The sequence below is a fragment of the Passer montanus genome, unplaced genomic scaffold, assembly GCF_014805655.1.
Source record: "Passer montanus isolate IOZ18808 unplaced genomic scaffold, ASM1480565v1 scaffold132, whole genome shotgun sequence".
Classification (NCBI taxonomy): Eukaryota; Metazoa; Chordata; class Aves; order Passeriformes; family Passeridae; genus Passer; species Passer montanus.
The window spans coordinates 205,854-232,126 of NW_024360055.1; the positions used below are offsets into that span (position 1 = coordinate 205,854).

The following is a 26,273-nucleotide window of genomic DNA, read 5'->3' on the forward strand; positions in this document are numbered from 1 at the left end:
TAGGAGGAAGGCATGTGGAAGGTTTTAGGATGGAGCTGTGGCTACTAAACAGCTACTACACTGTGGAGCAGGGGGAAGGACGGGGAGGTGAAGGGCTGCAGACAGAAACTCTCTCTAAAACAAGCCAGGAAAGCCCAGCAGAAGCTGCCAGAAGCAGGAGTTGGGAGAAATGTGCCAGAATTATTTTTAAAATAAGAAAGAATTGCTTTTTTCTTTCTCTCAACCCTAAAATCCACCTTTCCGCAGTAGAAATTTGGGGTGAAAGCAAACAACAACCAAATATTTCTGGGCTGTTTTGCAAAGAGTTTTGGCACCCCTGGCTGGCTGCAGGGCTGTGTTTTGGGGAGAGGGAAGTGCCTGAGCACCCTGTGGGGAGGAACCTTGTCCTGCTGCCATCCAAACCCCCCTGACCCTGCTGCAGATGGATCCAGAGCTGTCCCCTGGGATGTTCCCAGCAGAGGAGCTGGAGCTGCACAGGGTCAGCAGCATCTTCTTTTGTCTCCCGGACCTGTTCTGCTGCCTTGTCCTGCTGGGTTTATTCTAGAACAAACAGATTTTTCTGTTGAGAGCAAGTGCAGCCTCTCCCTGTGCAAAGGAACCTGAGGTGCTTTGTGAGCAGGGCAGCGCCACATTCTTCATTCAAATCTCCTCCTGTTGTGAGGGAAGAGCCCTGGCTGCCTCCCTCCCCACGCCCAGGCAGCTCATGGCTTGCAAATGAATTATTCCCGTGGTTCCTGCAGGGTGTTTCTGTGCATTTCCCACACTTTTGGGGCACTTGGATTCATTCTTGCACTCTGATGCTCCATGGGATCGATCAGTGCTCAGGAACCTTCCACAAACTGGAGAACTTTTTATTATTCCTTCATAACTTTTTATTATTCCTTCATAACTTTTGGGTTTTTGGTGGTGTTTAAGGTGTTAAAGAGTGGTGTCAGTGGAGGGTGGTGGGGTTGGGGTGGTCCAGGGGCTGGTGGAGCAGCAGGAGTTAAAACTTCTCTTCCTTGGAGTGTGACCCTTGTGCAACACCCGCTGGAAATCCCCACTCCTGCCCTCCCTGCCAGACAGGATCCAGAAGCGTTTCACATTTTTACATTTTAGTCATAACCAGCCTTGGCTTTATGAAAAATCAGGAGGAATTTGGTGGAAATTGTGTCCAGCACATGCTTAGCTTCACTCCTTGCTGTGTTTATTCCCTGTCGTTGTGAGTGACTGGGAGCACATCTCCAGCTCCTTGAAATGATGACACCTTTTTATTTTTTTTCTCTTTTTTGTGATTAACACAGGGTTTGAGGAAAGAATCTTTTCTTTCTGAATAGTAGGAGAGTGTGATGGAAAATGCCATTTGAGTTTGGTGCTTCAGGTTTGCCCTGGCCAGAAGCAGAAAAGGAACTAAAGCAGAAAAAAACCCCTTTTTATTAAAAATATTCACCAATTTTTTTGCCATCTATACAGTATTAGCATTTTCATCCTGCAGGAGAGGAAACCATTGAAATAACTATGAAAAAGTTGTTTGCAGAAAATATTATTCCAGGTTGTTTAGCAGGCCCAAAGCAATTCCTGCCTCCCAGGGCCACACAACACTCAGGGTGCTCATTACAGGAGCAAAGAGTTACAAAGAGTTTTTTTTAGTTCAAATTATTCTCTGAATTTTGAAAATATGAACTGGAGGATGTGTGCGTGTGTGTCATCTTTGATTGCAATAATAGTCCATGTGTCAAAATGACTTTTAAATTGTTTATTCTGTAATTCCATGCTGCAAAACAGTGATAAAATGTAGTTTTACTACTTGCCCATGGTGTTTTTTCCAGCATTCAAAAATTGGGAAAGCATAAGCAAAGCTTTGCCTGAGGTTTTTTTTAATTTTGGCTTGGTGTCAGTTGGGGGAAAACCTTTAACTGAGTACAGACAATCCTAAAATAGCTGTGAAACTTCCTGGAGAGGAGGAGCTGCAATGCTCCTGCTGTTTGCACGTGGGTATTTGAAATGTATTGATAAACTTTTATTTCTTTTGAATAAACAGTTGTAAAGCCTAAAAATAGGTTATTATTACCTCATGTACTCAAACACGTTCCCCTTATCAGGCTTGTTTGGAGGAGTTGCTCACGTTTTGCTGGTGGAATTAGGGCCATGAATCCCTGCCCAGGGGAATTTAATCTGAGTTCTGGTTTTAAACATCCTCCCCCAAAGTCAACAGCATGGGCTGTGTTTTGATGATAGCAAAGGGGACCTTCATTAGACAGAAAAAAAAATATTTAATTTGAGTACTGGATGGATTAAATATCTTGGCAGCTTTGTCAGCGTGGTTAATTGCAGAATTTTGAGCATTTACTTAAAAGCTTTGCAGGTCTGAAGCCTCACATCAGTTTGCAGTCTGGGAATATCAGATGAGTGGCGTGTTTGGGGGTTTTTTGGTGTGGATATGGGAAACCAGTGTCCAGGCTGGCTGTGGTCAGTGGGATTCTTTAAAATTATAAATTTTCCAGGTGCCAGCTGTGCTGGAGGCTGCCACGCTCCTGCAAGTGGCACTTGTGTGGTGCCTGGAAAAGCTGGGAGCCCCGGGTAATTAGTGATGCACATATATTAGTGTGTAGGTGAGGAAATAAAAGCTAAATGTCCTCAGTTCTTCCCTGAGACCGAGACCAACCTTAATTTTTGCTTTTAAGCACGTCTGGCGTCCTTTCACTTCATTAATGCAAATCTCTGAGCGCTCGTCTTGCACCTCAAAACAATTTCATCAATCTCTGCTGGAAAGAATTTCAGCTCCCAACACCTCCAGCTCTGTTTATATATTTATAACTACAAAGGGATTCTTGTCAGTTTGTGTTACCCGTTGCTCTTATTTCTCAAATGGAAAGAATATTTACCTTTTCCAGGGCTTACAGTGGTTGTGAACCTGAATCTCCCTCCTGGCTCTTTAAACAAAAGGCTGTATTTCCTCTTCTTATATCATTTTCACTTCAAAGCCAAGCTTTTAGATTACCAGGGAGATTTTTTTAAGGCTGTGATGATCAACAGCTTTTGGCTGGTGACACAGCTTGTTCCCTGGAATTCTGGCTGTTAATATATAAAGGCTTTTCGAAGTCATTAAACCTCCCAGCCACATTGGGGTGGCTGGGCTGGGCCTGTCATTAGTCACAGCCCTGTTTGTAATCATGTACCAATAAAAATAGTCAGAAGTACCAAGTCCTTCACTCTTGGAGTACAGCCTCTCATATGTGATGGCAGGAGAAATGTGAATAATTTAGTGATGTGGTAAGAACATGTCAAAATATGTGATTCAGTGCATTCTCTGAAAGTTATTTGTATATTTTAACAGTTATTGCTTTTACTCACAAGTTGTGTTGGATGGTTTTAACTTTTGGAAGCTGAATGGAGTGTTGGCTTTAAACTCAGCTGTAGTTTTTAGTTTGACTTCCATGGAGCCTCCAGAGGTGGATGCCCAGACATCTCATCCTGATATTCAGCACCCGATTGTGTGGCAGCTTCCAGGAGATGGGGACTGAAAAGGGACGAGGAACAAGATCTGAAATCACAGCTCCAGCTTTGAAGTGGAGATTTAATTCATTTTGCCTTTTCTTGCCTTTCCTGTGCTGCGGGGAGCCTGAAAGATAAGCTTGTGTTGGGCTGGGTGTACAGTTTAGTGTGGCTCCTTCTTAGTCAGGTCTAACTGAGCCACACACCCGTGCTGGCTGCCACCTTCCCTGGGCTGTCCCTTGTCTCTTGCCCGTGCTGAGGTCCCGTGGCAGTGCCATGGGATGGGGACAGCTGCAGGGCCACCAGGCACAGCTGGCTTTGGAGCTGGGCTCTGCCTGGTGCAGCAGATCCGTGTGGGTGAGAGCCTCGCTCTTTCATCTGGGGCTTGGTGGTTCTCCTTTGCTGCCATCCCACTCCTTTCCCAAGCTTGTCATCTTTTTATGCAGCGTGGCACTGGGGATGGGGCGGGGACTCCTTGGGCAAGCCGCGGATGCAGGAGATGGGTGAGATACTGAGCACAGCTGGGGCTGCTCGTGCCTGCTCCCAGTGCCCCGTGCTGCCAGCCTGTGATTCACCCTGCTGCCATCCAGCTAGAGCAGTGCCAGCTTATCCCTGGGAAAAGCCGTAACCTTTCCCAGGGAGGGACATGATCCTGCTCAGAGCAGGAACGTTGTTGGAGTCTGTGAAGGAAGGCTCTGGGTTCTGAGGTTATCCTTTCTTAGGTCACTGTGTGACCTGTGGGAGAATAAATGAGTTGGTACAGAAGATTTGGTTCCATATTCCAACTTTATGGGATGTTTAAGCCTTAAAAAGTCAAGTTTGGGAAATTCTCTTTCACAAGGTGGACATTGGGTGCTGTAGCAGAGCATGGTGCAGTCCCAGGCACTGTGGGATATCCCTCTGCTCCGGGTAGAATTGTTTGATGAAAACACAAATTCTTGCCATGAGCTCTGCAGAACTCTGCTGTGTTTGGTGGAGTTTGAGGATGCTGAGGATCATGGAATGCTTTGGGATGGAAGGGACCTTAAAGCTCATCTCATTCCCCTGTGCAAGGGCACCTTCCAGGTTGCTCCAAGCTCCATCCAACCTGGCCTTGAACGCTACCAGGGATGGGCAGCCACAGCCTCTGGGTGGGGAATGGGAAATGGGAGTAAAATACAGAAGGCAGAAGATCCTTACCCTCTGAATTCATTATAAACTGGGCCTGCCTCCTGTGTGCTACATGGAATGTTGAAAAGGATCAAAGTCAAGTCATGCAGCTGCCCACGATTGTACAACAGTCTGTCCCTTGGTGACCCAGGTGACTTTATGAGCTGGTGATGGAAATGAATAAATGGTTTGTTCAAAGTGGATGGAAATCTTTCTGTGGCCACTGAGGATGTTTGCATTATGTAGTTGTCAGCCACACGAGTTTGAAATGCAATAGACAGAATTCAGTGATACGGGGCAAGACTTACATAAGAATACCTGGTGTTTAATCCTAATTTTGCCACCAGCATCTTGCCCTTGAATTCAACGTGTGCTTATTCACCTTCAGGCCCTTGAACAGAGTCTTCAGGAGGTTGTTCCTTGTTTTCCGTGATCACGGTGGGTGGGATTGCCAAGCTCTGAAGGAAAGGAGGGGGAAAGCCTTTTTTGGTGTTTAAAGTGGCTGTTAACCTAATAACCTGTGCAAATTAAAAGATGCAGAAGCAGTGGATTCAGGGCTGGAGTGGTTGTTGTGACTGGAGACATGAAAAGGTCCCGTGTAATTCGGTGACCCTCGGGTTAGAGCACGCACGGCCCCGACTCCGCCGGGGGATGTGCTCGAGCAGGGCCGAAAAAAAATACCTCCTGCTTGTGTAAGCAGTGGGAAAACAAGCAGACACTTTATACTCTGGAAGGCCCAGTAAGCCTCAGGAAATTCCTGCATTCTTGATTTTATGTTGTGGCAGAGGGCTGCGGGGTGTGTGTTTGAAAGATGAGCAAGGTTGCCTCGCTCGGGCCTAGCGCCGCGGCCTCGATAAGCCGGGGCTGAATGGCTCATTGTTCCCTGCGGGAGCCCGATCAGCTGTCACTGCTCCCCTCCCAAACACTGCCTTTATTTATAAAGAAAAGTGCTGATATCGCATTTCACACTGCAGGAGAAGTTGCTGGTTCTCCGTGCTGTTCAGTCAGAGAGCTGTGTGTGGAGAGTCCCACCTCGAGAGCCAAGAGCTTGAGCTGCCTTGTGATTTTCTAATTAAAATGCTCGTGCTCTGATCTTCTTGTCTTTGAGAGCTGCTGGTTTTTTGGAAGTGGTCCTTTCTAGTTCTACTTTTGCTCCAGAAGGTGGTTTTCTAATTGAGAACACGATGGTCAATGTCCAGTTGTGCTGGGTTGCACCCTCATAAAAATCCATCAATTGAAGCACCAAGGAGGGTGGGTGGTCATGCCATGATCTGCCTGAATCTGGCATTTGCCATCCCTACCCCAATCCACTTCTCTAACAAGGTGTCTGCTGCTCATCCATGCTAAGAAAGTTGCAGACTTCCAAAAAAATGCACAAATAACAACATCAAAATTTTGCAGCAAAACTTGATGCATTTGAATTCCGACTCTCTTTCTTAATGTGCTTAGCAGAAGACACCAGCTCTGCTCAGGTGTTTTCTTTGTGGGATCCCTTTCAATGAGTCCTCAATTTACTAAAATTAGTGTCTTTTGTCCACTAGCATCTGAAAAGGTTACAAGAGTTGTTTTTGTTTTGGGAACATCCCTTTTGGTGAGGAAAGGGTGGAGGAGAAAACCCAAAGGGAGGAAGACCTTTCTAATGCTCCTTGTGTTGAAGGATGTTCCTTTTTGGGTGTCAGACCTGCAGGTGAGTGTCAGCTTAAGGATCAGGAGAACTGAGTGATTGCAGCAAGGAAACACCACCTCCCTGGCAGTTTTGGTGCTGTTATCACCTCCTTTGCTTTAAAAAATTTAAAGGCAACGCCTCAGGTGGGATGGGGGTGTCTGGTTTGCATTTCCCTGGTTAAACCTGTCACTGGTGCAGAGCCTTGCAAATCCTTGGGAGGGTTTGTGGCTGGGGCTCGAGCTGAGTGTGTGCAGCACATGTTGAGCATCAGCAGCAAAGTTTTACATAAGTGCTGGCGGGTCTGATGTGTGTGAGCATCCCAGGCCCTGCCAGTCCTGAAACACCAGCTGGGATGGGGCACACAACAAAGGCAGCTCAAAAGCAAAGGCATCTCTGGTGTTGGGGTAAATAAAAGCAGCGTGCAGATTTCACCTGCTGGGGTTGTACTTCCCTGCACATCCAGGCTCGGGTTCCTGGTGGATTTGTCTCTTCCTGGGGTGACCCCACAGTCTTCCCACCTGAGCTGGAGCATCCCTGAGCCCGGGGAAGCAGCAGAGCTGGAGTGGTTTTGGTTAAAGAAGTGCACAGGCAGCTCAGGTTGATGTATTTGCCTGTAGCTGTGTATCCTGATGAAGAAACACAGGTTTTCTGGTTTTTAAGATTCTCTCCTGGGGGGGAAAAATAAACCTGACCAGCTTTGCCCCCACATTACAGTGTTGACTCCTCCCTTTCAACAGTCTTGCTGGCTGTATTTCCTCCTTGCAGCAAAAGCCCCTGGATACCACAGGCTGAGAAGTTTGGAATGACCAAATTCAGTGCTAGTCAAGGTCGTCTTCAAGCTTGAAAACCCCACATTTGTGCAGATGATTTTTTTTTCTTTTTTTTTTTTTTGGCAGGCCTGACTGGGAGCCGTGTTTTCCTACATGTGGTTTGGGTTTTGGAGTCCCTAAAATAAAGATGCGGGATTTTGTTCACGGCAAATCCCAAATTCCTTAAAACTGTTCCCGCAGATGTGAGCACGATCCGAGGCAACTGATCCCGGGAGTGCATGGCAGGAATGAAACCATGGAGGTCCAGATGGTTTTTTTTCTTCCTGGGCAAAGGGACAAACTCACAGAGGAGCCAAGCTGCTCTCCATGATTGTCTGTATTTCAGGAATAAGTGTTGAAGTCGTTGATTTCTAAAAAAATTGGGTTTGGGAAATGCTCCCTCCCCACCTTCCCTTGCAGTGATGGCGTTGTGGGCGCCTGCAGTCGCAGTCTGGAGGTGTGAGGGAAGCTGTGAAACCTGAAATGTTATTGCTGGTTCTGGGTTCAGCCTGGAACAAATCTTGGGAAAGCTTTGGAGGGAGCAGCGCTCGCAGTCAGGCCATGGCAAATCTCTCCAGTTTCACTGCTCAAAGACCTTTAGATGAAAGGGCATATTTTATTGATTTCATGTTGAGTTTATTGCCTGTGTAAAAGCCAAATAGCCTTTGCTGGCTGCATCACTGAATATTTCTGCATTTTTGGGCTGCGACTGACACACTTCTGCTGTGTTTTCTTGCCCTGTTTGACTATGAGTGAGTCATTTTACTATTCTGTCCCTCAAATTCAGGATTAGTGGGATAAGGAGAGCACGTGGCTGATGGAAGAAGCTTTCATGTTTGTAAAATGCTTGAAAACTGTTTGAAAAATAGTGTTAACACAGAGACATTAATAATAATTATGCAGTGATTACTATGAATGTGCATTAATAATTAATTATGATATTAACACCTATATCTGTGTGCTTTATGGGGTCCTTAGATGGAAATATGTTACTTGCAGATATTTTAAAAGGAAAAGGAGCCTTCCTGGAGATGATTCCCTAATGGGAAGTGCTCTGGTGTTGACTCTCCAGAGGGGTTTCTTCATCTCTTTCATGGCTTGGTTTATAATGAGCTGCACAGCTGGAGACTCAGGAACAAACTGAATAATCTGAATTTGGTGCCTTTGGGGAGTGCCCCAGAATGTGCAATGTCTTGTTTCTGCATCAGGAGTAGTTTGCAGAGGAATTTGATAGAAATTCCCTGAAGTGGTTTGCTGAGCTGACGTGGGGGATTGCAGCATTCAGTCCTTTTTCCAGACTGAGATTCAGTACATTTTTAGGCAGTGACCACTCGTTCCCCATGCCAAAAATGCACTTGACACTTGTAACTGATGCACTTTTCAGCAACAAAGCTCTGCTGTGCACCAGCCTGCAGGGCTTGGGATGGATTTTGCTGTCTCCAAGTTGCACCCTCAGTCATTTTCTGCCTGCACATAATCACCACAGGGAAGCTTGGTGACACCAATGAGGGAACAGATTTTTTAATGATGTTTTGCTGGAGAATTGTGATGGTGTTTTCTGTGATGGGACTGTGTTTAATCTGCAGTGCTTTTATTTGTTGCAGAGATCCGTGCCCAGTTGGTAGAGCAGCTGAAATGCCTTGACCAGCAGTGTGAGCTTCGGGTCCAGTTACTGCAGGACCTGCAGGATTTCTTCCGAAAGAAGGCAGAGATTGAGATGGATTACTCCAGGAATTTGGAGAAGTTGGCTGAGAGATTCCTGGCTAAAACTAGGAGCACCAAAGACCAGCAATTCAAGTAGAGTATTTGCCTTTTGTTTCTGCCTTTTTTTTTTCCCCTGCTGTAGATTTGATTGCAAGGACAGGAATGGAAAAGAGAGTTGTTGGAGTGAATGTAGGCACCAGCACTGCTCTGAATTCCAGAGCTAGACATTCCCCAAGTTTGTGTTGGACACAGAAGCCATTCCCTGCTTCTGGGTGCTCATTGATGTCAGTAATTCCTGGTAGGTTGTGTGTTAATAGGGAATGGGATGTATGAACTTGCTGTAGATTTGATTACCAGGACAGGAATGGAAAAGAGAGTTGTTTGAGTGAATGTAGGCACCAGCACTGCTCTGAATTCCAGAGCTAGACATTCCCCAAGTTTGTGTTGGACACAGAAGCCATTCCCTGCTTCTGGGTGCTCATTGATGTCAGTAATTCCTGGTAGGTTTTGTGTTAATAGGGAATGGGATGTATGAACTAGAATGTGCAAAAAAGGAGTCATTTTCTTGGGAAAGGTGCGCAAAGCTGTGTGCCAGATTTGATGGACAGGATTTCCTTCAGTGTCAATGGCTTTGGTTTTCTGAAGGGAAGCTGTTCCCAATCTGTTCCCTGCCAAACATTCCCCAAGTTTGTGTTGGACATGGAAGCCATTCCCTGCTTCTGGGTGCTCATTGATGTCAGTAATTCCTGGTAGGTTTTGTGTTAATAGGGAATAGGATGTGCAAAAAAGGAGTCATTTTCTTGGGAAAGGTGCGCAAAGCTGTGTGCCAGATTTGATGGACAAAGCCATCAAATGGCAGCCAGATGGCTAAGAGTTGATCAGGTGGTCATGTTTGCATTGACTCTCAGGATGGTTTGAGTTGGAAAGGACCTTAAATCTCATTCAGAACATCTTCCACCATCCCAGAGTGCTCTAAACCCAGCCTTGGACCCTTCCAGGGATGAGGCAGCCACAGCTTCCCAGGTCCACCTGTGCCAGTTCCTCACAGGAAAGAATTTATTCCCAATTTCCCTTCTAAACCTGATTTCTGTCAGTTTGAAGCCATTCCCCTTGTCCTGTCCCTCCAGTTCCTTCTCCTTTCATCAGCTCCTTCAGGTGCTGGAAGGGCACAGTTAGGTCACCCCAAAACTTCTTGTCTCCAGCCTCTGCAAACCCAGATCTCTCAGGCTCTACAAACCCAGATCTCTCAGGTTCTGCAAGCCCAGATCTCTCATCCTCTACACACCCAGCTCTCCAGCCTCTGCAAGCCCAGATCTCTCAGGTTCTGCAAGCCCTGTTCTCTCAGGTTCTGCAAGCCCAGCTCTCTCAGCCTCTCCTGCAGGAGAATTTCCCACGTGGGTTTTGAGCTGGAGGTGGCTGGGTCTGGGCTGAAAGGATGCCCTACACTGCTCAGTTTTTTCCTTCACTGGAGCATCTTAAAATGATCTACAGGGGTAGGTGTGTGTTATCCTCACCTGATGTCTCTGAAGAAGGGGAACAGATTGATTTAGCCAGGGTGACACAGGAGGTGATGGCAGTTGGATAAAGCCCAGCTTTTACTTGTTTTCAACTGCTCTGCCATGGCTGTTAGACCTCACTGTGCCTCTTCTTTGTTAAAAATGGGGAATTTTTATGAATTAGGCTATTAAAGGGAATAGTCATACACATTATTTGGTGTATAGATTATATAAATTCCTCAGCATCTGATGATAGCTCAAGTCTTGTAACTGTGGTTGCTACAGGAGCTTGTTTGTCCCAGGTTTGGTACCTGAGATGTAAATCAGAACATCCATCTCACAGGTGGCTCTTGGGTCTGGGGTTGACTTCTAGCCCCCAAAAAAGACTGTTCCCCTGCACTCAGACCCTAGGACCTCCAACCCAGCCTTCAGTTCTCTTCTTTCATGTCATTTTTGTCCTGGAGGCATTTGCCTATTCAGATCATCAGTCAACAATATGAAAACCGTAGCAAATCTTGAGTGATTGCTTTTGAGGGAGAAAATGGAAAAAGAAAAAAAAAAAGAAAAGACAATGCTATTTTAAGGCCACATTTTAATTCAAGATAATCTTTGGAAGCAGGATCCTGAGTAGCAATTGTCAGCTGGAGAGCTGAATGTCCAGGATATCCCAGCATGAAATTCAGATGCCTTTCTGGCAGCCTTTGCCTTGAAGTAGATGATGAAGAATAAGTCTGGCAACCTTCAGGCTGAGCACTTGTAAACAACAGATGTTCATAACTGGAATCTTTTGGAAGAGAAGGGCAGGGAGCAGCATGGATGTCCATGCTTGTAATTCTCAAAATTTGCAGTTAACACTGAGCTGTGTCAGGGAAAATCAAATGGGGGTTTGAATGAGCAGCTTGCAGAGAAGCTGAGCTTTAATTTTCCTAGAAGTAAAATGATTTCTGTAAAGCAGAGTTGATACAGGTTGTGAGGGAGGAATTGACAAAAGCATTCGGGTCACGTGGGCTTCATTACATTATTATTATTAATACACATTAATAAACATTGTCATTTTTGTGGTTCTTTTTGCTGAAACAGAGTCCTGCACATTTTATTCTGAGGCTGTCAAATAAGCCCATTTGGAAGCTTTTTTGTAAGCATTAAACATTCCTTTTTTCAGTGACCTGTGTGACTGCAGAGAGCCGGGGTACATGACCAGCAGAAATGGATGGAAAACCTCAGGGAGGATTTTTGTGCTGTTTTTCATCATCTCAGTGATGCCAGTCTCACACCACATTGCTGTGATTGTGGCCTCTCTTGCCAGAGCTCACTGCAGAGGACAAGATTCAGAGAGGGTTGCAGGAGTATTTAGAGGAACAATGAAATCTCTGCTCTCACACTTGGCCTGGCTCCAGCTCTGGGGTTTGCAGAGTTGGCTGTCCTGGGATGCACCAGCTTTGGACAAGCCTGTAGGACACACCAGGGAAAATCTGAATATTTCTGGGAGATCAGGAGGTGGAACAGGAGATTTTGGGTGTTATTTTAAACACTTCATTTGCAGCAAGGATGGTCAGGGAGTTTTCTGTTGCATGGACAGTGGGACATCCCTTGGACCCTTCATCAGGACATGACAGGAGTGATGGGTTCAAATGAGAGGGCAATTTAGGTGAGATGTTGGGAAGGAATTCCTCCCTGTGAGGGTGGGCAGGCCTGGCACAGGGTGCCCAGAGCAGCTGTGGCTGCCCCATGCCTGAAGGTGTCCAGGGCCAGGCTGGAGAGGGCTTTTCTCTTCAGTAATATTTTCATTCTCATCTAATTCATTCCTTCACCTTGTGCTCCTTATGGAAACACAGGGTTCCTATTCCTGGTTTGTGGGTGTGGCTTTAGGTTATTTTTAAAATTTATAATTTATTTTGTTATTTGTTATTTTTTATTTGAATCTGTTGTGTAAGATGACTTCTCTCCTATTTCATTGCAATGCCCAACTCAGTGTCACTGGTATCTGTCTCTTATTGCCTTGAAGCAGATCAGTCCTGGATTGCCTGCAAGTCCCTTGTATGAATGACTAATTTAATTAAGATACTTGAGACTCAATCTTCCCTTATGATCTTTTTGAGACCCAGCTGAAACCTTTGAAGTGGAAGTTGCACAGGACCTGATCAAGATAACACCTGAGAAACCACAGGGCTTCATCGTTTGTGGTTCCCTAAAAATCTGTGCACAGCTTCCTTTTCCTGCTCCCAGCCAGCCCCCATGGCTGTGATCTGCTGTAATTTGGGCTAACCTAAATAAACTCTCCCCACCATCTTTACACCAGGAGAAACAGTGCTTGAAATAAACCTGGATCTTGGCATCTTCTTCCTCTTCCTCCTCCTCCTGCTTGTGGGGGAGGTTTGAATCAAAAAGTTGTTGTCAGTGTGAAAAGTTCATATTCACATCCTCAAAGTTTTTGGGTTGATCTCATCAGTTTTACCTCTCCAGGGTGAAGGGGGACTCTGTCACTGTGCAGAATGTGTGGGGATGGAGCTGGGGATGGTCACACCACCAGCCCCCAGAGAGATTTCCCTTCCCTTTTCCATCCCTCCTCTGTGGTGACATGGAGCTGGGAGCAGAGTGCCTTTGCCAGCTCCTTTGAGGGTTGAAGTGGTTAATGGGGTGCCACTTTGCTCCCTGCCATCTGCTGTGGTGAGGATGAGGAGGTTCTGTTGTGAGCAGCTGTAGAACTCCTGCTCCCTGTTGGGAAAACTGCACCCACGTCCCAGAAGAAGCTGCAGCTCCAGAGGTGCTTTAAAACTTAATGTGTGTGGAGTTTTAAAGGACGCTTGGGAGGTTTGAAGCAACTCTTTCCTTTTCTCTCTTTTTTCTGCCTTGAATATCAGCTTTTTGCTGACAGCAAACAATTAAAGAGAGGTTTTGCCTCCCTTCCTTGCCATAGAAATGCTGGATCTGTACAAAAGCACTGAAGGAGTTATTAAAACAGCAGCAACAGCAAGAAATTAAAGGAATTTAAAATGCCAATCTGCCTGTGTGTGGCTTGAGCATCCTGAAGGTGACAATCCCAGCTGTGCAGTGGGAGCTGTGGGGTTTGGGGTGACTTTTCCTGCCTTTCATGTGTAACCACACGGAGCGTGTCAACACCCGTGTGGCGCCAGCCAAGCCCAGTGCTCTCCTGCCCAGCTTCCCCAGGCTCCTGCTATTCCTGCTGTTTGCTGCCTTGGGATAGCCAGGGCTGCTGTGGCTGGGACAGCTGGGCTTTAATTTCTCTTGGGTTTCCTGCTGTCGGGATGACCTGAGAGTCCCTTTTTCCCAGCCCCATGGTCCTACATCACAATAATGTATTATATTTATTGGTGCAAAGCAATTAGTGTTAATATAATTAGCAAAAGTTTTACAGAAATTTAATAAGGTATGTATACACATTTACTTATGCACATAGTTTAGCTTACAAAAATTTTCATGTATTTTTTCTAATCTGTTTTGATGCTGATGGCCTTGTCTTTTTCTCTGCTGTGGATACACTTGAAAATCACCAGTTGTTATTTCTTCTGTTAACTCAGCTTTGCTTGCAAACTGGCTGTCAAGCTCCTCTATACAGAGCTCCTGGTGCTAATGGGGCTCTGAGGGGTTTTGAGGCAGGGTTTTGGTCAGCTGGTGGAGAGTCTGAGCATTTGTTGTTGCTACATTTCATTCCCAAACTCTTCATGGTAGCTGGGCAATTTTCACTTGTGGCTCTGCCAGCTTTGGAGGGCAGAGATGGAGTCAGTGGGTGAAGCAGTCCGGATCACAAGCTGCAGTCAGTCCTGAGCTTTCCAATTTTTAAAATGTTTTTCTTAAAAAAAAATAAATCAGCTGTTCTGAAACTCTTTATCTAAAATTATCCGTATTGCACAAATCCAACTGCTGGTGTCATGAGAAGGGTAATGAAACTCTGCCCTGGGTCAGTTTTCCCATTTTCCCAATGTTTCTTGCAGCAGAGATTGCTGTCCTTTCAAGTGCAGAATATTCCCTTTTCAATGGGAGTTAAACTGCATTTCTTTTAGGAGGAAAGAAATCTGATAAGAGTCGTGTACAATAATCAGGGCTTTGCACCACAGGTTTTATTCTTTTCTAGATAAATATTATTGTGCTGTAAATGAATGGTGTACAGAGCTGCAGAGAAGGAAATGCTGTCATTGAGGCTCCACCTGGAGCACCCCCAGCTTTCAGCTGGGGTGAAATGAGAGACAAATTATTCCTTCCAATCAATGAAATGCTGACCCAAATAAGCCAAGGCTCCTCTCCTCTCCCCTGCTGCCCTTTGCACTGCTCGTTTGCTGGCTGCTCCAGCTGAAAGAAGGTGGGGAAAGTTCAAAGATGAGAAAATGAAGCAGTTTTTAGGATTGCTGCTGTGTGTGGCTGGGGACAGATAGAGAAGCTTTCTCATCATGGGCTTTGCACAGGAGACACAGCATTTTGTTCCCTATGCAGATGCTGTTTGGCTCACTGGGTGCTTGAAATCTTTTTTATTGTGGTTAAGACCCAAATGCTTGAGAGGGCTGTGAAACCTCCTGTCAGACACTGGAGCCATCGCCCTCCCTCCCTCAGGCTCTGCTTTATGCACAAAATCCTGCATTCAAAGGGAAAAAATGAAGCCTGCACTTGGCACACGGCAGCTTGCAGTTACAGGATCTGTTTGTTGGGGGACAAAAGCTCATGGCAATGTAGGGAAATAGAGCTGAGGGTGTATTTTCTGTATCCTTCTCAGCATCCCACCCACCCCACAGCTTCCTTTCCAGCTCCAGAGTCGTGGTAGCATCCTGCCCAGTTGTTCCTGTTTTGTGTCCTTGCAGGAAGGATCAGAACGTGCTGTCACCTGTGAACTGCTGGAACCTGCTGCTCAACCAGGTGAAGAGGGAGAGCAGGGACCACACCACCCTCAGTGACATTTATCTCAACAACATCATCCCACGCTTTGTCCAGGTCAGCGAGGACTCAGGACGCCTCTTCAAGAAGGTAACCGAGTGCTCCAGCATGGAATTTCACTGTGCTTCTTCTATATATATATATTTTTTTTTTTTTTAATGTGTGTCTATATATATATATATATATATAAAGGGAGAATATTCCACCTATTACTTGTGGAGTTATTTATATATATGTATAAAAGATATATTTTTATATATATATATACACACACACATATATATATTAAAATTATACTTTAAATATATATATATGCATATATAAAATACCACTCCACCTATTGCTTGTGGAGTAATATATATCTTTTAAAAATATATAATTTATATAATATATATTTTTAGATACACTATGTATTATATATATTTATATCTATTGTATATATTTTATATAAATTATACATATATTTATATATAAATCTAAAATACTATTTCACCTATTACTTGTGGATTAATACATGTATAATATATATATTATAGATATAATATTATATCTATACTATATATTATCTTTTAAAATATATAATATTATATATATATGTTTTTTATATGTGTGTGTGTATATATATACATGTGTGTGTATATATATATTTAAAAAATACCACTCCAGCTATTACTTTGGTGGATCCATTTATTGGGTTTTTTTTTTCCTCTTTGTGCTTGACTTGACTTTGATTTTTTCAGGCATTTTCCCCAGTGCGGCCAACTGAGATTTGTTGGTCTAAATTGAGTTTTTTCTCTTCTTAGCTTGCTCCACAGTTTTGAATGGATGTTGAAAATGTAATTAAATAAGCAGAAAATTCTTGAACTCAGAGCATTAGTCAAGAACCAAGTCTTAAAAGACAGAATTTTATCTGCCATGGAGAAATTGCTGTTAAAAGAAAAAATAGGGAGAATTCCTACTCTGCTAGATGATAAAAGGATTTATTGTCCTTATCTGGGAACAGGAGAAAACGCAGCTGAGGTCTCTTGTTTGCCTTGTCCCCTTGATTTCCACCTGGGCAGGAAGGTGGGTCAGTGTGGGAGGGTTTTCCTGTTAGCAAGATGGTTTTGCAGTTAAAGAAACATGATCTGGAGCCTTTGGAAGTCTGCTCAGGGTGATGCCTGGTCCCTGCAGAGATGGCTGCAACATCTGCTGCGTCACATGCTGGAAGTTTTAAAATAAAAACTTTAAAATAAAATAAATTACTTTGAAAAGCCAATTATTCCTCTCCCGCCCTCTGCAGCCTATCCTGAGCTTGGGGAGTTATTTCTGTTCTTGCAAGGCCTGGAGAAGGGTGGGATTGTTGAGATATTGTTCAAATATTTCTTATTTTCTCTCTGTTCCTTCAAGTGTAAAAAGAACCCTATAAAAAGCAGCTTGTTGAGGCTGTTGGGAAATGAACAATGCTCAATATTGTGAAGTTTCGTGTCAAGATGCACTTGAAGGAGCAGCAGTTGTTGTGTGTTACCTGGAGAGCAGGTTCCCTGTTCCAGCAGGGTTTTGTGTTTTTTCTGTGATTTCTCTGGGAAAGTCTTGGGAAGGCTGAGCTGGAACTGAGACTAGACAGAGCTAAAGAATAAAGCAGGGATTTATTGGGGGATCCACCTTTGGCAGCACAACCCAAAATGGTCACAAAATGAACCCAAGGTGAACAAAAATGGTCACAAAATAGACAATGGTCACGGGGTCTCTCACTTTTATCAGTTCTGCTCCATTTGCATACTGGAGTTAATTGTCCAATTCCATCTCCAGCCCATGCAGACCCATCCTTGTTTTTTTCTCTTCATTCCACGCTGTTTGTGCTCTTGGGCTGAGATTTGGATCATTTGGTGCCCAGCTAGAGCAGGAATTGTTTTGTCTCTGTGAACAGAGCTCACCATCCTCTGATGTGAACCCAGACCCACACACTGAAGCAGCACAGAACCTGAAAAATAGAAAAGCTAAAACCTGAGGCATCAGCAGAACAAAATCTGTGCTGTTCCCTCTCTGCTGCCTGTCTCTTGAGCTTTTAATGGAGAATGAGAAATACATTCTGCTTTCACATTCTGTTTCTCTTAGACTTCTTCTTTTCTCTAAGTCATTGCCTGAGCAGAGGAGGAATCTTCTCCTTTTCAAGTTATGTCACACTGAGGCCTTTTTGACCTTTTAAAACTTTCTGGTAATTACATTATGGTTGATTAGATACTTACATGGGATTATTGAATGGCAGTTACTCTTCAATTCCTCTAATCCCTCCAAAGGAGGAGTAATCTCCCTGCTGAATTTCAAAGAGGGCTGTGCTGGAGCAAGGTGGCCTGGAAAATGCCTTGGCAAAGCATTACTTGGAAATTGATATTATCCCAGTTTGGCTGGAAATGGCAGCTTTATCTTCAGCCCCTTATAAAGCAGGGCAAACCCGTGTTTATACTTCATTTTGGGCAGCAGGACTACAATAAAAACAAATAAATAACCAATTAACAGCAAAATGCCATCTCTGGTTTGTTTCTCACAGGCCAAGGGCAAACTGCACATTAATTTGTGCAAACAAAAGGCACTTGTTGTTAAATCCCAACTACTTCTTTGGCTGTTTGCCAGGAATACCAGCCTGGCTGAAGGCCAAATCAGGTGTTTGATTACAGCTCCACTTGTGCTGGCTGGTTAAAACCAAAAATTGCATCCTCTGTTATCTGGTAGCAGCTGATAAATAGAGAAGTTTGGCTGACATGGACCTATTTGTGCTTTTTCACTGGAGTCTCTTCCCTTCCTGAGCTGCAAGAAGCAGCTTGAATTGGTACAAAAGGTACAGAAAACAGATGAGGTGTGTGATTAAAATATTGCAAAGCAGCTTTGCAGTCCATGGCTTTAAAGAAATGTTACTCATTTATAACCCCCCCTCAGTGACACGTTTGTAAAATATCCCCAAAGCAGCACAGAGGATGGCAGAATATCTCTGAAATTTAAGCCAAAAAAGGGACTTTTTCCACCTTTTTTACCTTTTCCTGGGTTAAAAACAGGGACAAGCTGCTGGCAAAGCCAGGCTGCCTTGCTGTCGGTGTTGATGGGGAATCTACAAACTGAAATTTGGGAACTGTTCAGGTTGCAGATAATAATGCCACGAGTGGAGAGGATGGTAACACAGAGATCCTCATCTGCTGAGGGAAAAGCAGATCCTGAGGCAGAAAATCCTTTCCTTGGGCTGTTTTTCTCAATCAGTGCTTTGTGTCATGCTGGGATGGAGCAGGTGAGGTGGGAGGACAGGCAGGGAAAAAAGGAGGTGCTTGAGGTCCCTTTTGTCACTGAGCTCTTGAGCTGCTGCATCCCTGAGAGTTCGGAGAGCTTTTCAAAGGACAGAGTGCAGCTGTGATCAGGGCTGGGGGCTGCAGGGCTGGCCACGTGAGATAAGGGCTGGGAAGGAAAGGAAAGGTGATTTTAGTCAGCTGGGGTTGGGCTCTTTCTCCAGGAACTGACAGAACCAGAGTACACAGCCTGCAGCTGCACCACGGGAAATTTAGGTTGGATATTAGGAAAAAGTTTTTTACAGAAAGGTGATAAAGATCTGGAATGGCTGCAGGGGAGGTGGTGCAGTCACCATCCCTGGAGTGTTTAACAAAGCCTGGATGTGGCACTGGGGGCCAGGGTGCAGTTGAGGTGTTGGGTTGGACTCAATGATCTTTGAGGTCTCTTCCAACCTGGTCATTCTGTGATTGAAACATGTCCTTGTGGCAGTGAGGAGGGGAAAGCAGAGCTGGAGCAGCAGAGAGCCCGAGGTGGGGACAGAGCTCCTTCTGCAGCCAGAACATCACCAGCAGTGGTGGCAGTGTGGGCTGTGTCCCTTCAGGCTGGGTCAGCAAGTGCTCAGGGTGAGATTCTCACGTGGTCACTCTTGGACCCTCGGGCTCTGCACAGGGCTGATGGGGGAGCAGGGATGGGTTTGTGGCAGTCTGAAATCGGTGAATTCCAGCAGCCATGGGGCTGCCTGCCCTGCACTCGGGCTTTCAGAGGGCTTGTGGTGGCACTTCTTGGGTTCCAGCACCCTGGGAATCCTGGTCTGTGGCTGTGTCTCACAGTGTGCTGGGACGAGGAGATGCAGGTCCTGTCACAGACCCCACCCCAGGGCTGTGGGAGGGAGGGATGGATGGATGGATGGATGGATGGATGGATGGATGGATGGATGGATGGATGGATGGATAAAAGGATGGATGGATGGATGGATGGATGGATGGATGGGAGGATGAAGGAAGAGATGGATGAGGATGGATGATGAAGGGAGAGATGGATGGATGGATAAGGAGATAAAGGGATGGATGGATGGATGGATGGTGCCAGCCACTTCAAAGCTATCTATGCTGATAAGAGCAGCTGTGCTTTTGCCAGAGCCAGCCCTGCGTGCTGCTGGATGAACATGGTGTGTCAGCCCCTTGTCCCCTGCCTCTGGGCTTTGTTTCCTTCCCTGGGTCCCTTCTCCTGCAGGGTCTTGCCATGCCTGAGCTGTGTGCCCCAGTGTAGGTTTGGATTAGAAGCTCTCAGCTGAGGTGAAGGAATTTTGGAGCACTGTGCTTTTCCATGCCCTTGTTTTGGTTTCTCCTGAGGAGACACTTTGAGGTGCTGGTGGGAGGTGCTGCTGCTCAGGGTCTGGCTGCTCTGACAGCCCTGAAGATGAATCCTGGTGCTGTCAGTGGGAATCTGGGATTTCTCTGCCCCCAGGGTGGTGTCAGTGCGATTCTGTGGAAGATAAATGGTGAAATAACCACATTTCCAGCAAATAAAACTGTGGATTGTCCTAGTGACAAATAGTTCCACCTTGGGGAGGAGGTGATGTTTTCTTGTTTGGGCAGAGTTAATGATTTAGGGCTGGCTCTGGTGCAGGGCTGCAGTTCCCAGCCCTGGTGCCACCAGCGTTGCTATTCTGGTCACCTCTCCCTCTCCTGGAAAATCATCCTGCTTTGATGTCTGCTCCTTTTCATTCCTTCATCTCCCTTTGATTTCTCCTGCTCGTCCTCCTTCAGCACAGCCTGTTTATTTATTTATTTATTTCTACATTTCTATACCTATGTATGTTGTTATATTTATATATCTGGGTTTTTTTCCCCCCTCAAAATACACTTCTATTTGAGCTGATTCCTGCTTTGATTTCCCCTTTTCCCTCTATCCCCCTATTACCCTCTCTGTTTTTTATGTTTATATATGTATTTTTTTCCACACAAAATATTCTTCTATTTGTGCTGATTCCTGCTTTGATTTCCCTTTTTCCCTCGATCCCCCTGTCACCCTCTCTATTAAATGTGACCCTTCATTTCTCTGCATGGAACAACATTCCTGTTCCTTGCATGGTTATCAGGTTTTCTTGCCTCCAGATGTATCTTTTGAGTGGGATCCCTTGGGATTATTTATACATGTATAGACCTTTGAGCAGCAGCCTCTTTAATTTGGTCTCTTTAATCACTCTTTCTGTGTTGTCTCTTTGAAATTTTCTTAGAAGCAGCCTGATAATCTTGTTCAAATTGAAGGGGAAAAAAGAGAAAATTACTTTTTTTAAAAGAATGGACTGTGGAAGCCTCACTTTGAGCAGTGTCTGAACAAAATTATTCTTTTCAGTCTGACAGATTTTTACATCTGGACATTGTGAAGTGACTGGCAAATGTTAATGGGCAGAAAAGCAGATTTATTCTGTGGGCAGAGGGGCCTCAGGACAGGCTGTGCCTCTGAGCTGAGCCAGGTACCAGCCCAGCATCTGCCTGCCCTGCTGGCTTTAAAACACATTTTCTGCTCTGCTTTTAGCTGGGAGGATCCCTGGGCTGAGGAGCAGGGATCTTTCCCTGACTCTCCACTTAATTGAGGATATTTATGGGGAGAAAACCCTGTTTGGAATCAAGAAAACCAATCTGAGCATTTGAAATTCTCCTGTTTAGAGCCTTTGATGGTGGGAAACCCCCCCAGTTTATCTCCTGGTACACTGCAGGGTGTTTGATGTGAAATAAAAAATCCACAATGAGTTGGTTAAAAGCCTTGCAGTAATCAAGGAGAAGGAATTATTAATTCTCTGAAGGGGTCTGGCATGACCTACTTTACAGCTGCACTGTGCCTCTTGCTGCTCTGGTACCAGAAAATGACAAATTTTAATGCACCCCACACATGGAAAAGCCACCACATGACACGAGTGTAATGGTTAAAAAGCTGGGCTTTTGTACAAATAGGATTCCATCACGGTGTAAATTTGTAAATGTGAAAATGCCATGGGTAAAACTCTCACTGTGCTACATCCCTGCTCCCCTCCTGGCATCCTCACCCTCACCCAAACAACATGGGAATATTTAACGTTTATTCTCCACCTAGGCACATTTAATTATAGCTTTTAAAAAGATGCAGAGACCTGATATTGTTCCAGAGTGGTTCCAGAATCAGCAGATTTGGGCTCCAGCTCCATCTGTCACCTTCTGACATAATTTGAGGCAGCAAATTAGATAAAAATCTCTTATCTTGGTGTGTTACACATTCACCCTCCTGTGGCTTGAGCTGTTGTTGGGTTTATGGGGAAAGCACCTCGGGAAATGTTGATTTTGAAGCCATCCCATCTTTCTGTCAGGCTTGGCAGGACCTTGCTGGGGCTGGAGATCCAGGGCAGAGAATGTTGACAGCATTCCTGGGCTCTCCTCTTTATTATCCCCCCCAAATATTTGGAAGCTGAAGTCGTTAATGTTGGGTGGAATGCGGAACAGCCCCGCAGTAGATCCCAAAAACATCTTGATTAAATTAGAGGGGAGGTGGAGGGGAGGAGGGCTGGAACAAAGAGGCTGTTGAGGAGCTGGCACGGCCCGTGCTGAGAATTTATGTTCCAGCCAGGGGTGGCAGAACCTCCAGCCCTGCACATGGTGCAGATCCACCCTGGAGTAACAAAGGAGAGTGTGTGTGCTCACGGCAGCCTCCTGGGCTGGGGAAAACCTGCATCCCCAGCCTGGCCTTGCTGCCACATCCTGCTGGGCTTCTCTGGGTGCTGCTGGGGCTTTCTGGGTGTGCAGGGAAGGGAGGGGATGCTCATTGCCTCCCTGGTGTGCAGGGAAGGGGTGTTCATCACCTCCCTGGTTTGAGAGGAAGGAAATCCTCCTCCTCCTCCTCGTCCAGAGGAGGACAACAAGGCAGGTGATGGGTTTGGAACACAAACCCTTTGAGGCCTATCCTGGTGGTTCTGTGGAAGGTCTCTGTGACCTCTCCCTGCCCAGCCCAGGTGAGCAGCTGCCCCACTCTGCGTCCCCAGGTGTGCAGGGAGCTCCTGTTCCATGTCCCAAGGATGCTCCTCCAGGCAGATCATCTCCCAGGTCTACAGGAGAAGGCTTTAACCCGGTCACATAAGAAGGACTCACAGTTTGTGGGGACACCCCCACACACACCCAGCTCATTAGAGGAGCCAATTAATTAAGGTTTTGTTGCACAAGCCCTTCCTCACGTTAAGGGAGGCACAGATAGACGTGGCTGCAGGTACAGCCAGGAGTAGGTCACAGTAAAGCTGATCAGAATATCTGTTATTTATTGCCTTGTTTACAAAATGAATTGTTCTGCCTTTGCAAAACACACAGAATAATAGAGAAAATAGAGAACAATGCAGAATTGGCTGCTGCAACAGCCATCGATACCAAGACATTCACAACTGCCAGGACTTTGTTGTCTTTCCTTGGCATGGATTTTATTCATAATTCCGTGGCACATTCTGGTATGATGCTGGAATCTCTCGTGCCTGGATGGCAGTGGGGTCAGCAGCCTTTAATCTGCACTTGGAATTCTGTGGGAATTCAGGGGAATTCTCTTTGTGCATCACCTCCACCTCCCTCCACTGCACTCAAGCAACAACTTTCTCCTGACATCCAATCCATTTTCCTCTGACTTTCCTAAGCAAGCCCTTCCACTTCCTCCAATATATTTTCATTTATCAGGGTCAGCCAGCTCAGCTTTTTTTCTTCTATACATTTTTTTTTTTTTGCTGGAATCAGTGCAGGGAACAGTTTTACATTAACAGTGCTCATTGCACAGCTCTTGTTCTGATGTCCCCTGTGATCTGTCTTACCTTCACCCTAATGGAAGGGTTTTTTCCAGCCCAGCAATCCAGCAGCTCCTTTCTTGAGAGCTCATTTGGAAGCACAGAGAGTTTTGTGTTTTGACAATGTGGCATCATTTTTACCCCTTCACCCCCAACCTGCATTAAAACACTCATTTTAATCTGTCTATAATCGACGCTTCAGCAGTTTGTGCAGCAAATGAGCAATTTTTCAGTGCAAGAAATGAGCAAAATGGGCTGGAAAGAGCAGGGGTGAGAGGCAGATGATGGGGCCAGGCCAGGCAGTTGCAGCAGCACTGCGAGTGTGTGTGGAAAGCTCCTTCTGTGTGAGACGTTCAGTGCTCAGGGCGCTGCAGGCAGTCCCTTCCATAAATCACCTCCACGAGGAGGAAAAGGCAGTGTCTTGGTTTGGAAAGCCAGGTGTTTGTTAAGGAAGGCAGGAGCCTCCCCTGAAATGGGAAATGTAAACCCCCTCCCTCTGAATTGTTATAAATTTGAAATTAAGGGGCTCTCAGACAAAAATATGGGAGCAGGAATAAAAGTGTTTTATCAGGGAAGAAAATAAAAATATAAAATAAACAGTGCAGTAAACCAAAACAGCACTGACAGTCAGACACAGCCTGACACCCTGTGGGTCAGGGTGCTGGCAGCAGTCCGGCAGCCAGAGCATCCCAGGTCACCTCAGGGCTGAGCAGCAGCCTCAGCTCCTGCTGCTTCCAGAGGTGAAATCCTCTGGGTTTGTTCCTCAAACTTTCCTGGAGGCTGGGAATCACCAGCTCTGTGCGTCTCTCTAAATTAGAGACTCCTCAGGAAAAGCTTTTCTTTCTCAGTGTTTGTGTCTGATGCTCTTTTTTCCTGTAGCACCTGGGCAGCAGGGTGAGGAATGGGATTGGAACATGTGGAAAATCCAAAGGATTGGGCATTGGATACCTGTGAATCCCAACAGAGCAATGCCAGGCTGGTCTGAACCACAACACCCCAAAATAATTTTTAAAAATCTCTAATAAAGCAGTTTATTAATCTCAGAAACTCCAAGCACTGCTGAACTGGACAGTGTGGGGCAAGGAATAATTTAAATTTCAATCAGATAATCTTTCTCTTCTGGCTTTCCAATTTATCAGTGTGTTGTTGGTTTTTTCCTCATGGTTTAGCACTATCTTGACTTCCTGGGCAGAAATGTTGGTTTAAGCCTGGGTTTGGCTGCACTGCCTCTTTATCTATTTCTTTTCCTGAATGTTGTAGGCATAAATAATCTTGAATTTATCAAATTTGCTTGCCCCAGTAGATATGAAACCCTTGTAACATGAGGCTCCGAGCATGCACGTGCTGCCTTAGTGAGCAGTGAATGAATAAAATCTATAAACTGAATTAAGTTATTCTTGTTACGTGGTGGTTTCCTTATCCTGCTTTTCTTCAGCTTCCACACAAAGCTGTCCTGCATCCACAGGCTTGCTTGATCCTGTGAAAATGGGAAAATTCTGTATTTTCAGACTTGAAAATTGAAAATCTCATGTTCTCTGGAAATTTCCATCTATGTTCCATCGAGATTTCTTTTTTTATCTCTTTTTTCCTTTTTTCCCCCTTCCCCCGCCTTTTTATCCCTTTCTTTCTTTTTTCCTTTTTTTCCTTTTTTTATTTTCCCCTTTTCCTTTTTCAATTTTTCCCCTTTTTTCCTTTTTTCCTTTTTTTCCTTTTTTTAATTTTTCCCCTTTTTTCCTTTTTTTAAAATTTTTCCCTTTTTTTCCTTTTTTTCCTTTTTTCTGCCCTTTTTCTTCTTTTTTTTTTCCCTTTTTTTTTCTCCCTGACTGTGCCCATCTGAGATTTCAGTTTATTAACACCCCTTCTTCAACAGAACACTGAGTGCCCCTGGCCTGGGCACTGATTGGATTTACCAGTGGTGCTTAATTGGCCCTAAATCACTTGTGGATGCCCCTTGCTCACTTCCTCTGCAGCATCTTCCTCAATTAACTTTCATTTCTCTGTTCTGTTGCAGAGCAAGGAAGTGGGACTGCAGCTCCAGGAGGACTTGATGAAGGTTTTGAATGAACTCTACACGGTAAATCAAACTGATTTCTTGGCACCTCCTCCGGCAGAAGGGAGAAGTGTTTGACTTCTGCCTGACAAAAGGCTGCAATCCCTGCTCCAAAGCTCCATAAATCCCATTTTTTCCCCTCTGTCCCCGTGTGGTTTCAGCTCTCTAAGTGTTGTCTCACCTTCGCACACTTTGCTGCAGTGATGGTTTAAAAAAGAGCCAGAAATAGGAGAATTATTGCCAAATGTGCCCAAAATTGTGGTCTTTGTGTGGTGTGAGCCTTCAGAGGCACCCACTGAGATTATTTCTCCCTCAGCTCTCAGCAGAACAGCTCCTTTTAGAGGGAGATTTTCCTTCTCTGCTTTTTATTTCTCAGTAAATCCACTGGAGACCCCAAAGAGGAGGAGGAGGAAGAGGAGGGAGGATTTGTCCCCAAGGGCTCATGTGCTGCGTGGGGATTTTTCTTCTCCTCACATTATTGAATGGAAAAACATCTTGCTTAAAGAAAATTTTGCTGTTGCTGAGCAAGTTCTCTTCTTTAAAAGCAGAACTCACTGTTCAGAGGCTCAAAATGTCTTTTATTTTGTCCTTCCTTGGTGATTTGTTGGGTCATGACACTGAGGTTTATGTCCTGCCCTTCCTCCTTCCAAAAGGTGACCCAGGGTTGTTTCTCAGGCTGTGGCATATTGACCCTGTGGTGAAATTTGGGGTAAAAATCAGTTTTGCAGAGTTTCAGGGGCTTCCCTGAAGTTTCCTGTCTCAGTAAAATGTATAGAGGGAATTGTTTCATTGCAATTTGTTACAATTAGAGCCTCAAAGCCAAATGTTCAGGCAAATCAGCACTCCAGAAATAGTTTTCTAATTGAGGGCTCAATTTTTGAGTCCTGTCATGCATGGGATCCTAAGGTAGGACATGAATCTGCTAAAAAACCCAGATTTTAGGAACAATTTCTGATCTGGAGTGGCTCTGGAGTGGAGTTTCATGGACTGGGGA

The 26,273-nt window shown here is 45.1% G+C and overlaps 1 protein-coding gene across 5 annotated transcripts in view; it reads left to right on the plus strand.

Moving 5' to 3' along the window:
* SRGAP2 (SLIT-ROBO Rho GTPase activating protein 2) overlaps positions 1-26,273 on the plus strand; it is a 100,556-nt gene that overhangs the window by 21,873 nt on the left and 52,410 nt on the right. For 4 of the 5 annotated variants that reach the window (XM_039699393.1, XM_039699394.1, XM_039699398.1 and 1 more), the window contains exons 2-4: positions 8,703-8,895; positions 15,110-15,272; positions 25,241-25,303. In XM_039699393.1, the coding sequence (XP_039555327.1) occupies positions 8,703-8,895; positions 15,110-15,272; positions 25,241-25,303 (419 nt within the window). The remainder of the gene's footprint in view (positions 1-8,702; positions 8,896-15,109; positions 15,273-25,240; positions 25,304-26,273) is intronic. The other variant, XM_039699395.1, reaches the window with a different exon arrangement.